This window comes from Perkinsus marinus (genome assembly GCF_000006405.1).
Source record: "Perkinsus marinus ATCC 50983 genomic scaffold scf_1104296936976, whole genome shotgun sequence".
Classification (NCBI taxonomy): Eukaryota; Perkinsozoa; order Perkinsida; family Perkinsidae; genus Perkinsus; species Perkinsus marinus.
In genome coordinates, this window is record NW_003213971.1 from 65,813 (window position 1) to 78,362 (window position 12,550).

At 47.9% G+C, this 12,550-nt stretch overlaps 4 protein-coding genes and 1 non-coding gene across 5 annotated transcripts in view; 4 read left to right on the top strand and 1 right to left on the bottom strand.

Annotated features, from left to right (window-relative positions):
- Pmar_PMAR001362 (Cyclopropane-fatty-acyl-phospholipid synthase, putative) overlaps positions 1 to 1,538 on the bottom strand; it is a gene marked incomplete at both ends in the record, with an annotated part of 2,273 nt that extends 735 nt beyond the window's left edge. Inside the window, 10 exons of the mRNA XM_002783471.1 lie at positions 73 to 176; positions 222 to 303; positions 353 to 470; positions 515 to 589; positions 646 to 743; positions 794 to 855; positions 899 to 1,026; positions 1,073 to 1,210; positions 1,260 to 1,413; positions 1,458 to 1,538. Of these exons, the coding sequence (XP_002783517.1) occupies positions 73 to 176; positions 222 to 303; positions 353 to 470; positions 515 to 589; positions 646 to 743; positions 794 to 855; positions 899 to 1,026; positions 1,073 to 1,210; positions 1,260 to 1,413; positions 1,458 to 1,538 (1,040 nt within the window). The remainder of the gene's footprint in view (positions 1 to 72; positions 177 to 221; positions 304 to 352; positions 471 to 514; positions 590 to 645; positions 744 to 793; positions 856 to 898; positions 1,027 to 1,072; positions 1,211 to 1,259; positions 1,414 to 1,457) is intronic.
- Positions 1,539 to 4,213: 2,675 nt separating this feature from the next.
- Pmar_PMAR001363 lies at positions 4,214 to 4,287 on the top strand. Its single transcript has one exon. It is a non-coding gene; the product is annotated as a tRNA-Val (tRNA).
- A 574-nt stretch (positions 4,288 to 4,861) lies between these two features.
- Positions 4,862 to 6,895, top strand: Pmar_PMAR001364 (farnesyltransferase, putative; the record flags this gene model as incomplete). The annotated part of the gene is made up of 11 exons (XM_002783472.1): positions 4,862 to 4,984; positions 5,301 to 5,410; positions 5,538 to 5,608; positions 5,652 to 5,755; positions 5,802 to 5,876; positions 5,919 to 6,060; positions 6,117 to 6,217; positions 6,262 to 6,342; positions 6,475 to 6,576; positions 6,623 to 6,697; positions 6,833 to 6,895. The coding sequence occupies 11 exons, from the start codon at positions 4,862 to 4,864 to the stop codon at positions 6,893 to 6,895; spliced, it is 1,047 nt and encodes a 348-aa protein (XP_002783518.1).
- A 1,138-nt stretch (positions 6,896 to 8,033) lies between these two features.
- Positions 8,034 to 8,552, top strand: Pmar_PMAR001365 (hypothetical protein; the record flags this gene model as incomplete). Its single annotated transcript, XM_002783473.1, has 3 exons — positions 8,034 to 8,223; positions 8,273 to 8,379; positions 8,427 to 8,552. The coding sequence occupies 3 exons, from the start codon at positions 8,034 to 8,036 to the stop codon at positions 8,550 to 8,552; spliced, it is 423 nt and encodes a 140-aa protein (XP_002783519.1).
- Positions 8,553 to 10,121: 1,569 nt separating this feature from the next.
- Pmar_PMAR001366 (T-complex protein 1 subunit theta, putative) lies at positions 10,122 to 12,522 on the top strand (the record flags this gene model as incomplete). The annotated part of the gene is made up of 17 exons (XM_002783474.1): positions 10,122 to 10,244; positions 10,296 to 10,394; positions 10,437 to 10,503; positions 10,546 to 10,653; positions 10,701 to 10,780; positions 10,833 to 10,892; positions 10,937 to 11,040; positions 11,126 to 11,196; positions 11,240 to 11,337; positions 11,386 to 11,491; positions 11,538 to 11,671; positions 11,716 to 11,793; positions 11,846 to 11,910; positions 11,960 to 12,033; positions 12,083 to 12,185; positions 12,235 to 12,323; positions 12,368 to 12,522. 17 exons carry the CDS (start codon positions 10,122 to 10,124, stop codon positions 12,520 to 12,522), a joined length of 1,614 nt encoding a protein of 537 aa, XP_002783520.1.
- Between the last annotated feature and the right edge of the window lie 28 nt (positions 12,523 to 12,550).

Sequence of the window (12,550 nt, forward strand, 5' to 3'; positions counted from 1 at the left end):
ATAATGATAATGATGATGATGATGATGATGATGATAATGATGATGATAATGCAGATCTTCGAGCATCCTTACGTTCCCATAAACATTCCCCATATGAGATCTTCGTACTGCCAAGCTCTTCTGAGGCCTGCAATTTGCAGGTAGAAAATACCATCGTCCTCTAACATGTTGTAGACCTGTGGAGGACCGATATCGAGGGGCTCTTCATAACGCGATCTGACTTGGTTCATGAACTTGGGGAAATTCTTCACACCAACGTGCTCGGCCATTTCAAGGCAAGTTATTTTATCCCAGCGCTTGTTCCTGTACACACAAGTGACTCCTATGGTGACACAGTAGTGATCAGTCGTACTTGGGGATATCACGATAATCACAATATAAGAAATCAACCTTATCGGAAGGCACTCCAGCTTCCTTCTGCTTGCCCTTAGCCCAGACTATTTGCTCCTTAGCAATGGTCACGGCAGTGCCTGCACATAGGGTAGAGGAGGAGATAGGGCGTAGGGCGGCTTACTGTGGCATCCGTAATACTTGGCGGCATGTATAGCCAGAGTTCCCCAACCACACCCTATATCGAGGAGTCGTTCACCTGAGAGAGGGAGGAGGGAAGGCCTGACCGCGCGCCACGAAATTCCTCCACCATACCCTGTTGGAGCTGGACTTTGCGGCAAACGATATCGAGCTTGTTGCGTTGGGCATCTTCGAGTGAATCTTTGTAAGATGAAAAGATACCACTAGTGTAACTGAAGTGAGGGGTAACGACTTGTGGTCAGTGCAGAGGGGAATGACTGACACCATCATAGGGCCGAGAAAGGCCCGGTAAAAATCGTTGCCTCTGTCGTAAGTGCCGGCAACCTGAATAGATAAGGTGACGATGGTGACACATGTGGTGACACACTTCTTCTATGTCCATCTCTTGGGCGTGGCTCATGCCTTGAGGCAAGAAGCGGCCCAGAAGGAACCTTATGTGGAAGGGGGTAAAACACATTCGGAAAAGCTTGTTCTTGTGCTGTTCGAAAAGGGAACCTGAGGGCATAGACAGAAACACAGGGACGAAGTGGAGTAGCCTTACGAACGTCAACTTTGAGATCGACTCGGCCTGAGATGAAGTCCTCGTAGAAGGCCTGCATGGGGACTCTACTGGTGCCGTATTTGCCGCGAAGGGAGGGGTCTTTGAAGGAAAGCCATTGATCCCAATCGACAGGGGAATCTGAAAAAAAGCAGTGGGAACGTTGTAGGTGGGGAAGAATGCTCCTTACGGTCCTTGTCTGTGAGTCTACTAGTAGTCCACATAGTAGCCATGAAGGAAGCACCAGCGACGACCACGAGAGCTGCCAAGGCGGCTCCGCATTGTAGTAGCTGGGTGAATAGGGTTAGAAAGAGAGATGTGAGGGAGGATGGTACACCAGTGGTCTGAGGGAGGGGGAGGAGAAGGAAGTGGTCGTTGGGTGGCTTACTATGGTGCGGAGGACAGCGAGGACCACTACGATGACAGTGTAGATGGTTGGTAGTTGGGATAGGGTATTGACGTCCAGCATGGTGGCAATGAGGAACGCAACGCAACTTAATGATGATGACGATCATCGGCATCATTCAGCGGTGCATAGGCCTTCAAGAGCTCTATTAGGATTCGATATCGCATGTAAAAGTCGATCTCGGGAGCGCTCTTAGAACTTAGGTACCGAACACCCCAATTGAAAGGGCGCACATCGCTCCGCTCAGATTTGTGGAACGTTTCGACATTTTCAGCGCAAGTTTATTATTAGGCTTGGACATGTTTCAAGTCGCTTCGTAGAATCGTGTTATCGTGTGGAGGAGTAGCGGCTAATCTTAAGACGGGTACCGGTTCTGATTCTCGAGGCAATGGTCACTCCGCGGACCTCATCCGCATCTTTTACTGGGGAACCTCTGGATATTTTGTGGCCCCCTTCTGCCATGCACCGCCCTCCGTCCTATTCCTCTTCTAGCAGCAGTGGTGACACTTAAGGGCCGGATAGTGATCTCGTCTCACAGGTCTGATAGTGAGCTAGAGGTCAGTGATCATGAATAGGTAGTATCTTTAGGTTAGCATTATAAGATACGGAATAGGTCCAGTCATGGCCTATCCGTTTCAGAGGCATTCTTGTTGGTGTAACTGAGTAACCAAAAATAGATTCCAACACTGTGGCTCTTCCCTCAGGAGTGCCTTGCCGTATGCTGCATCTGCGACTATTCTACTAGAGGGCCAGTGAGGGACGTTTGGGCCCATATGAGGACCGTCGATAACGTAAATTCGGACCAACAATTTAACCTAGCGGATGAGTATCTTCGTATGAAACTCGTCAACTTTATGCGAAAAAGCGGCAGGCAGCTGACTGCTCTGTCTGAGCTGGAATGTGAACTGTGGTTGCAACCCGTAGTAGAAGACGATCGGTTTTTATTCGAGGAGTTCAACTGTGAGGAGGGTAGGACGCTAACTCAGTGCATCGTACAGACTAGTGTACAGGGGTTCATGTATCTTCCGAGAAGCTGGGATATAGGACGATTCCGCTGCAGCCTTTGATGTTCCTACAGAGCTGGCAATACTGTATATACAGCTTGGCAGTCTGCATGAGCGACCCTCGCACAGGTCTTAACAGTAGGGGTCCCTATTAGGGACATCACTGGGATGGGTTGAAGCAATAATATGCAACTAAAGAGGGTACAATAGGATTGCTGTTGAGCGTACTCGCTCTGTGCATTACTTGGGGGTGGATACATTGAGACGTGCCTTGAGGCGGAAGTGGGAGATAGTTAGAGAAAACAGCGGGTGAGTGACGACGGCTAGCGTGAGATGCACGGTGAGCTTTTGGTTGGATATTTGGAGGAGCTGATCGATCGTGGTCAAGACCCTTCGGCGGAGATTTCGATGGTATGCCTTGTCCTCAATTGTGTGTCGGTATATTTGTCATATTTGTTATGACATTTTCACGAGGTATCAACCGGTCAATCATAGATGCACGCGAATGCAGAGAGAACGGTGCCACTGGTCGAGACGCTGTTAGAGTAAGGGAGCCGGTAGGTGCGATGGTCGAACGCTCATGTAGTGAGACTTACTGTGATAATGTTGAAGTTCTACACCTTTTCACTCTCAAATTCAACAATTGAAAGAACAAATTAGATGGATGAAATTTGATTTTCGACGAGTGAAAGGAGTTTTTCGCGAAGTGGAAGTCCAAATTCGAAATGGAAGTTAAAATTTCGTTGACTTGTCGAAAACGAAAGTTCAAATTCGTAAATGAAATTTATGAATTCGGAAACGCAAGTTCAAATTCGCCGAACACAAGACCATTTTCGACCAATGAAAGCCCACTTTCATTCGATGGAAGGAAATTCTCGTCAGCGTCGTGCTGCACGACTCGTGCCACGGATCGACTTGCGACTCGCAAATTGCGAGTGCTGATGGTGCTCTACGGGCTGCATCGTAATGCTGAACAGTACAGTGCAATTCAAAAACTTGCAATGAAGGATTTTCAGAGATTCGAACCGGGAGATTGTTTGGGTTTGATTCTCCCATGGAGAATCTCCATTACCCTTCCGATGATATCAGAAGGACGATGGGGTCAGCACATGTTCGGTTCGATTTCCTGACCGCCGAACCGAACTTTGATCGACCGAATACCGAACCGGACCAACAGTTCGGGTTTCGACGGGCTACATCGGTCCCGGACCGACGGTCCGACGGACCGATGTGACGGTCACATTGTGACACAACGTTCCGGAGAACTACCCGGGAATCTCACTCAGTGCAATAACTGTTCACATTTGAGAAGTACCTCGAGCAATCTTCGCACATTGTGCGAGTTGTCAACTCGTGGAGTGTGAATAGCTCATATCGAGATGTGGTGGAAGTGCGTGTAGTGTGAATAGTGCATGTCGAGACGTGATGAAAATGAGCTTTCATTGGTCGAAATTGGTATTGTGTTTGACGAATTTCAACTTGTGTTTCCGAATTCATAAATTTCATTTACGAATTTGAACTTTCATTTTTGAATGGTCTACGAAAATCGAACTTTCATTTCGAATTTGAACTTTCATTCGGTGAAAAACTCCTTTCATCCGACTAAAATCAAATTTCATTTCTCTAATTTGTTCTTTCATTTGCTGAATTTGAGATCGAAAAGGTGTAGAGTTTTATTGGCCTCCCTTCCGGGAAGGACTGTGTGAATAGTGTGGGTGTGATTGAAGTATCACAGCTGGAATGGTCTAGTTGGTTATGACGATCGCCTCACACGCGATAGGTCCCGGGTTCGACTCCCGGTTCCAGTATTATTTCACTCATCACGAATTTCAGCCATAATTCTGTTCTCGAAGCTGAGAAGGCTTCCTCAGTTGCAGTGAGGATGATTAAAATATAGCTCGTGCATCTCGGCGTTTTGTTATCACCTCGCAGTAGCCGACACCGGTATATCAATTCAAGATGAAATTAGTAAGCTCAGAGCTAAGTAGTAAAAGGCAAGACACATTATCATTCAGCCCAACACCAATGAGTGAAAGCTTTTTAAGCTCCATATACGAAGCGAATATGAGAAAGAATATTCAATGCAAAACTCGGGCCGTCTCTCTAACTCGTATGCCAACATGCATGCGTGCAGGGATGCGTTTTGTCAGATATAAAGTCACTGCTCGATCCTCTGATGGTTTCTCGATCATCGCCGATTATTTGAGGCGTGTTGCATACATCTGTTTCGATTTTGTGAAACTGTGTGAGTTTCCTAATGTCTTAAATCTCTGTCGCTGAGTTGTAGGGTAGCCACTGTAGAGTCAAAATTTGCGAATTTGAAAATTTAGTCAGAACTTGACGACTCCATAAGCTATACTCAGCCGAGTTTTTCTTTTGAACATGTCAAGTGGATCCGCGTACATTCCAATGGATGCACGCCCGGAGTGGAAAGGAGTTCAGCCAGTGTTCCAAGATGACGGGCCAAAGCCTCTCGTGCAGATTCAGTATACAGAGGAATTCACGGTAATCAGCAGTAGCAGGATCATCGGCTGGGGTATCTAGGTGCCTGCTTGGAAGATCGTCAAGAATGTATATGCTTGTGTGGTGAACTATCAGGCCGTAGAAAATGCCTCTGTGGTTGCAGAACACTGCAAGTGGTGCTGGAACATAAGCTCGCTGCTCACCAGCACTACTGCGTTCAGGAGTTTGCTTAATACTCACAAAAATACGTACACAACTTGAATGTCCAGAGGTTTATCGAAGGTCCCTTAGAGTTTCCTTATTGCCATTAACACGCACAGTCGACCCTGTTTACATTTTCCACACTAAATGTGATTAGGATATTCACAACTACTTCCGAGCCATCCTGGAGAAGGAGGAGGTCAGCCGTAGAGCATTCGATCTGACTGCTGAGGTCATCGAGTTGAATGCTGCCGACTACACCGCGTGGTAGGGATGGAGTGACTGATCACATTCGCGAGCTACAGTGGTTTAGTAATTGCAATTGTTCGGTTCGAGCTGATCGTATCCCACTATCTTGTCGGTTGACAAGGAGAGGCTCTTAATCCCCCCCTAGGTACTGGCGAAGGAAGTGCTTGGAGGGCCTGGCAGATACCGAGCTCCTTCGAGGAGAACTAGAGTTCACACGTAATAGTCTAGATATGATCAGCGATGGTGACAAGTGCCTCAGAGGAATGGGCCACTGACAGTCCCAAGAACTACCAAGTTTGGTTCCATAGACGCTGGGTCGTGGAAAAGTTGTTTGAGAAGAATCTTCTCCTGAGTCAAGACGAGGTGGTCTTAGCTGTTGTCGTGGCTCAGCGCTACTGTTTTTGTATAGGAATTTGCGTTCACTGCTGAAGCTCTTTCGGGAGATGCTAAGAATCTTAATGCCTGGAGTCACAGGATGTTTGTGGTGAGGAAAGCAATGGAGTTAACTCTAGAATCATCGCCTTAGATCCACCTGTTCGGGCGGGACACTACTGTGTCCGGCTTGGAAGCTGAACTGGACATGAGCGCAGGCTTGCTAAGGAATGACTTGCGCAATAACTCGGCTTGGAACCATCGCTTTGTGATCTTGCAAAAGCTGGCTGAGATAGGTAACAACTGGGGATCGGAAGGTCGTCGGTTCGATTCCTGGTGGTGGCGTTTTTAGAACCTGAAAGCCTAGAAGATCGTCGAGAAGCGGAGATGCTCTTCGTTATGGAAGCATTGAAATTGACACCCAATAACGAGAGCCCATGGAACTACGTCATGGTGAGAGATCGGTCTATTTCATCATTCTAGTCTACAGTCATCAGGGCATCCTTTTCGACTATGCTCCGGAAGACCGACAACAGATCGCCCCACTGTTGGAGCGGGTACGGTCCTTCGCGCGAGAGGTAGGCTCATGTAACTCGATTTGCTTTTCCTGAGTGATGACTGGCATATGCCTAAACCGTCGTATAAGGGAAAATCTAGTCGAAAATGAAGTCATAGTATCCTCCCAGTTTTCTCTTCTGGATGATGCTCAGGCGGTTGACGAAGGTAGCCAACATGCCAACCTTCCCCCGAATAGATTTGCGCTGGAGTTCCTCGCTCGTGCGGCTTGGAAACACGATGGTGATTGTGCATCAGTAGGGCTACATACAATGCCTGCATTGTGACAGTTCCCTCCGTCAGGCTTTGTCGTATTACACTACACTAGCTGCCAGCGATCAAGTTCGGCAAGGCTATTGGAACCACGTGATGAAGCAGGTGAGGGAGTCTAGAGCTAGCTCTCAATAAACCAACGCTTTCTTTATCTTAGCGGTGTTATGTTATTAATGGCAATAGCATTTACTTGATAATTTCAATCGGCACTCCAACTTTTTGTGTAGTTGTTGACCTCAGCGCAAAGGGGAAATAGAATCGAAGGATGTTCTTGTTGAACTTGAACGACAGAATGGCCGTTAAAGTGATGGCTCAGTAGAAGGGCATTGTACAGACAGATAACTGTGATGTGAGCTCATTGGCAGTGCCAGCGGGGTGAATTCACGTCAAGACCATGACAGATCGGCGCACTGTGCGCCTGAATTTGAAGTGCCTTATTGATAACGCAAAGTGTAAGTAGATCTCAGAAGCCTAGATATGAAATTCCAGACCCGAATTCGAATCCCGTGCCTTGAACTTGCTAAACTTCCGTGTTCCTTCAATACATGTATACGATGCCTATTAGCTAGGTCGAAGAATTCAAAAGTGGAGAAATATTATAGCTCAACAGCGAAGGTGTATTGCTCTCCATCCACATACTCAGAACACATGGACACCGAACCAACTCCGCATGAGAGACCGCCACTAGAAGGCTAGCCTTGTACTTGAGGTGATTTATGTAGTGGTCTGCGTCGCTTAGCTCGGGGAATCTTCTACACTCCTTCGGATTCAGAGTAATGCTGCCAATTCCACAAGCAAATCTACTGGAGCGAGTCGTCTTCTACCTGAAACCTCTTCACCACTAATTGACTTCAGAACGGATGCGCTCAGCGAGTTCCTCAGTCAAAACTTTTGACTGTACATGACAGAGACCTCTAAGTGCCCTATAGTGACAGCGGTATATGGCTTTTGACTCGTCGGGAATTCCGAAAGCCCATCTTCTACCGTAGCAATCTTTTCTAGTTAAGAGCTTATAGTCTTCTCCTGTGAAGGCCAGAAGGCCCTTTTCCGATAATTCACCCCAAATGAACTACAAAGAAATCGTCAAATTCTAACGAGCAAGTTTGAGCTACAGAGGTCGTTTTTCGATGTGAAATTTTGTATGTAGGCTGGGAAGACCTACTTTTTTTCTCAAGGCACTTGAATTTGTGACGCAACCGTGCGACGCGCCTGAACTTTTCGCATCGAGTGGCATGCAATATGTCGACGAGTCGTCGACGACGACCACTATTAGGACTATATATCAGCCGCTGATAATCAGCGACAGGTACTTTATGGTAATGCACCTGCGCCGCGTACATTATCGGCTCGTCAAAGTTGCAGCACGATCATCAACGTCTCACTGATCTCTAGTCCCGCGTTGTGGTGGTAGCCTTCCTGAGCTTTCACCGTCAGTACCATCATGACTGGTCCTAATGCTGACCAAGAAGTCTCCTCACTGGACATAGTTCTGGAGGACGGTGAACGTATCGATTCATCGATGTCCGCTGCCACATCTCAACGCAATAGCAGCCAAGCCACTGAGACGATTCACTCCTTGTTTGGTGACCAGGAGGGCCCATGTGGGGCGTCGACAGAGAGCTCGTTGGCGGGTGAAAGCTGTACATCTCGGGTCCCCTATTGGAGCCTGTTCTTGAGCAGAACAAGAAGCTACATTAGATGCTCATACTGATGACCTGCATAACATAAATCTCGAGTTGACGAGAGAATGTCAAAAACAAGGCCAGCAACTACAGCGTGATAAAACGGTGTGGAATACGGCTCAGATAGAGTCACAGTATTGTTTGCATTTCAGTTCCAGAATGATTTGGTTAAGGACATCAACAAAGTGTGGCAAGAGTGTGTGGAGTTAGTCGGCCATGATAGGCTCATGGCTGAGTTTGATGCACAGAGACATGATGCTGATGCCAAACAAGATTGATGACTAGTCATCATTTGCGTTAAGAATTGCTGTTAATGCTAGCAATGAGGAACTCATTCCCTTCAAGAGATGCACCATCGGTGATGGCACACGGATCGGTGATGGCACCCGATGCTAGGACGGCACACGGAAGGAGAGATAGAAAAATTATTTACTTCTGAAGGAAATTTGAAATTTGAAGGAAAAATGAAGGAAAGATTAAGAGTCTGGCAGGTCCGAATGTCATTATCTGATTCGGCCAAGCTGCGAACATACGCTTCGCGCTCACTGATCTTTTTCATAGCTCCGATCGGCCACATGCATTCCATATCGTGGCAAGATATTCAAATTCATGAAATATGCACACTAAAGGGAACTCGGCCCGAATTATTCGGGCGCGGAGTGTAGTGCACTCCTCCGTAGCCATGAGTCATAACCCATGACCAGTGGTGATTAACCAGTTCTGCCTCTACTCTATGTTTTGGATAGTGTTCTACTGTGACACGTCTGGACTGTGTGTACTGCAACTCTCTGTGGTTGAAAGACGATGCTACCGCTGAAAACTGTCCTTGAGTGTATTGGTGGTGACATAGCCGGCTATTAGCCGGTACGCCAACGGGCGTGGTTCCCTGATAATGGGCCCTACGTTGCGTTGTGCTGTAGATTGCTAAGCAAATATCGACACCACGTTCGTCCCCGAACCAGAACGTGGGCATTCCTAGGAAAAAGTTGTAAAAAGCTTAGTTGAAAGTGCGCATCGAATTCACGCTCGACACGGTAAACCTTCAGTCATTCGGGCGAACCTTTTCTCTCCGTTATCCTTCTGACCAACCCATGAATAAGATCATGTACTCCAGGCAGCATTTGCAGAGATATCTCTCATTTTCCGACTTTTGTGATAGGAGAGCAGACACGGTAGCGTCATGCAGAATGTTCTACATTGAGCAAAGAGGACCCGAGGCACACGCAAGGGATGTCTGGACTCAGTCCTGGCTAGCTAATTCACAGCTCGGCACGGCTACTGGCGGTAGCATTAGAGTGTCCGGCTCAGAGACAATAATGTTCATCATAGACCTTCAAAATGGTTATCAAATTACGCTTAGGTACGACATCGATACGGAATCGCGCTCGCCCATGTTATCGATATGTCGACGAAGCCGACTACCCAAAGAGTCTTTAGTCCTTTTTAGTGCTGGAAGTTCCCACCAGGCTCTCTACTGCTCGAAAACCGTTGAATAGTTGCTGCGCGTCGATGCTCGGGTTCTGTTGAGGCCTCGAAAAACCAGTGTTGTGGGTTACAGTTGGGGGTAGGTTACAGCTGAGGTCATCAGCGTATCATCTCAGGCGCGATCATCAGTGGCTCGTCCTTTTCACGGCACTCGTACGATGTCTTTGTAGTTGTGTAGACTCATCATAACGATCGTAGTAGGAATCGGTGAAAATTGAGTTTCATAATAGGATCAGTGTTGACACTAAGCGAAGACCGATGAGCCGCAACTGGACATGCTTCGTATCTTCTTGGCCTGAACCTTAGATTCTCCTATCACAGTTTATCTTCTGCAGCTGAACTCCGTCGTATTTTCCATCATCATGTTCAAAGGCCCCGTGGGAATCCAATCACTTTTGAAGGACGGCACTCAGAGCTACGCCGGAGTTGATGAGGCCTTGCTGAAGAATATGGAGGCCAGCAAATACGTCTCTGAGATCACCAAGGTAAAACGGGAGGGCACCAAAACTGTCCTGTCCTATCGCTCATCCTCTCAGACTTCTCTAGGCCCCTGCGGTACCAACAAACTGATTGTCAACCATATCAACAAGCACTTTGTAACCAGCGACACTGCTACCATGCTCAAGGAGCTCGACGTAGGCTCACAGCGCATCGCCATGCATGATATGATATTTCAGATATTCCATCCGGCAGCCAAGTTAGTGGTGATGGCTGTCCAGGCTCAGGAACAGGAGTGTGGTGACGGTGAGCATCGGTACTGGGTGTAGGGTGATGCCGTTGTTTTAGCTACTAATTTGGTATCGATTATCATTGGAGAACTGCTTGAGAACGCCGAACAGCTGTTGAAGCAAGGCATTCATGCTTCGGATATCATCCGTGGATACGAGATGGCCGGTAGTACTCCTGTTAGCATTCCAAGGCTGATGATGAGGTCTGCTCAGGTGACCGTGTGGTTAAGTACCTAAACGATAACGATGATTTGGTTGCATATACCTTAGGGGATGTCAAAAGCGTGGACCAGGTAGGCACGACAGTAGAAGGCGTCAGTTCCTATTACGACGGTCGCTGTTCAGATCAGTACCGCCATCAAGTCTGTCTTGGGAGCAAAACAATATGGCCTTGAGGACACTTTGGTGAGGAGCAATCAATGCACGGCATTTTACTCTGTGCGATTCAGACTCGCCTCGTAGCAACTGCATGCTGCTCGGTTATGCCTGAGGACCCCAAGAAGTTTGACATCGATAACATCAGAGTGGCCAAGCTGCCTGGTTGCGGCAACATGTGAGTGGCCTCAGTCCGGCCTGCTCTTGTCATTGCTTCATTGTCAGTCACAATTCTACGTCGTGGATGGTATGGTCACTACTAGGGATACTATGGGCATCGAGAAGCATAAGAAGAACTGCAAGTTGCTGATTACTTATTCTGCCATCCCCCGCAGTATAGGCTCATGCTTAGGTCGCCGTATATGGCTGCGGTCTAGAGATGACTGGCACCGAGACTCAAGGCACGGTTCTGCTCGAGTCGGGTAAACAATTGATGGACTTCGCCAAGGGCGAGGAGAAAAAGATGGAGGAATTTGTAATGACAGTGTAAAACGATCATTGAGTGATGGTGTATTTTGTGTAGGTCCTGAGCTTAGTGGAAGCCGGCGTTGAGGCGGTCATTGTGGGAGGTTCAATTCAAGACATCGCCCTTCACTTCCTCAACAAGCATCATATCCTTGCTATCAAATGTGGGCTCTCTTGATGAGTTCATTCCAAGATCGTCATCATTTACAGGTACTTCCAAATTCGAAATGCGTCGTCTCTGCCGTACTTTGGGTGCTACCGGTATCGTCCGACTCGGCGCGCCTCTACCGGATGAGCTCGGCTATGCTGAGAGCATCGATGTTGAGGAAATCTCCAGTGCTAAGGTGAGGCGTAGTCTACCTTTTGAGGTCGGCCATTGAGCTGTCAGGTCACTGTTGTCCGAGCTGCAGACTCGAAGGTATCTACGATCGTCCTTAGAGGTGCTACTGGCAACTTCCTGGATGAGGTACTATCAATATGCGGCAGGCGATCGGATTTAATGGTGGACCGGTGCTCAGGTTGAACGCGCTATTGATGATGCAGTTAACGTCGTCCGATGCTGTGCTGTGAAGGGACAGAGAGAGTGAGTGCAGGGACTGGGATTAGAACCTGTGCGGATTGCTTCTATGCAGGTTCGTCGTTGGCGGTGGTGGATGCGAGATCTCTTTAAGTCTCGACATTGCCAAGTTCGGTCAGGAGTGCTCCGGTGAGAACTTCCCGTAAGCCTTTTCCATGACAATGTCGATTCTCGTCAGGTCTCGAGCAATATGCTGTTTTGAAATTCGCGGAGTCATTCGAGATTGTTGCGAACATCATAGCAGAAAACGCTGGCCTTAACGCCATGGACGCTGTCACAACGTAATGCACAGCTCCTTGAAAGCCACTGTCATAGCCCTCATCTGCTCAGCTTGAAGGCTGCTCATGCTTCGGGTAACAACCGAATGTGTGTCGATGTTGATGCACCGAACCGACGTGCCTCCCCAATCTGTGATGCTGGTAGTATTGCTCATAATCATCTGGGTCTGTAAGGGGCTTTTCAGTGTCCAAGTCCATCCTGGATAACCGCGGCATCAAGTCGTGGGCTATACGACTGGCCATTGACGCCGTATTGACTATCCTCAGAATTCAGCACATCATTGTCGCCAAGCAGGCCGGCGGTCCCCAGACCAAGGTAACCTCATCGTGGTCGCTGTGAAACCTATACGCTGGTGACTTAGGGAACT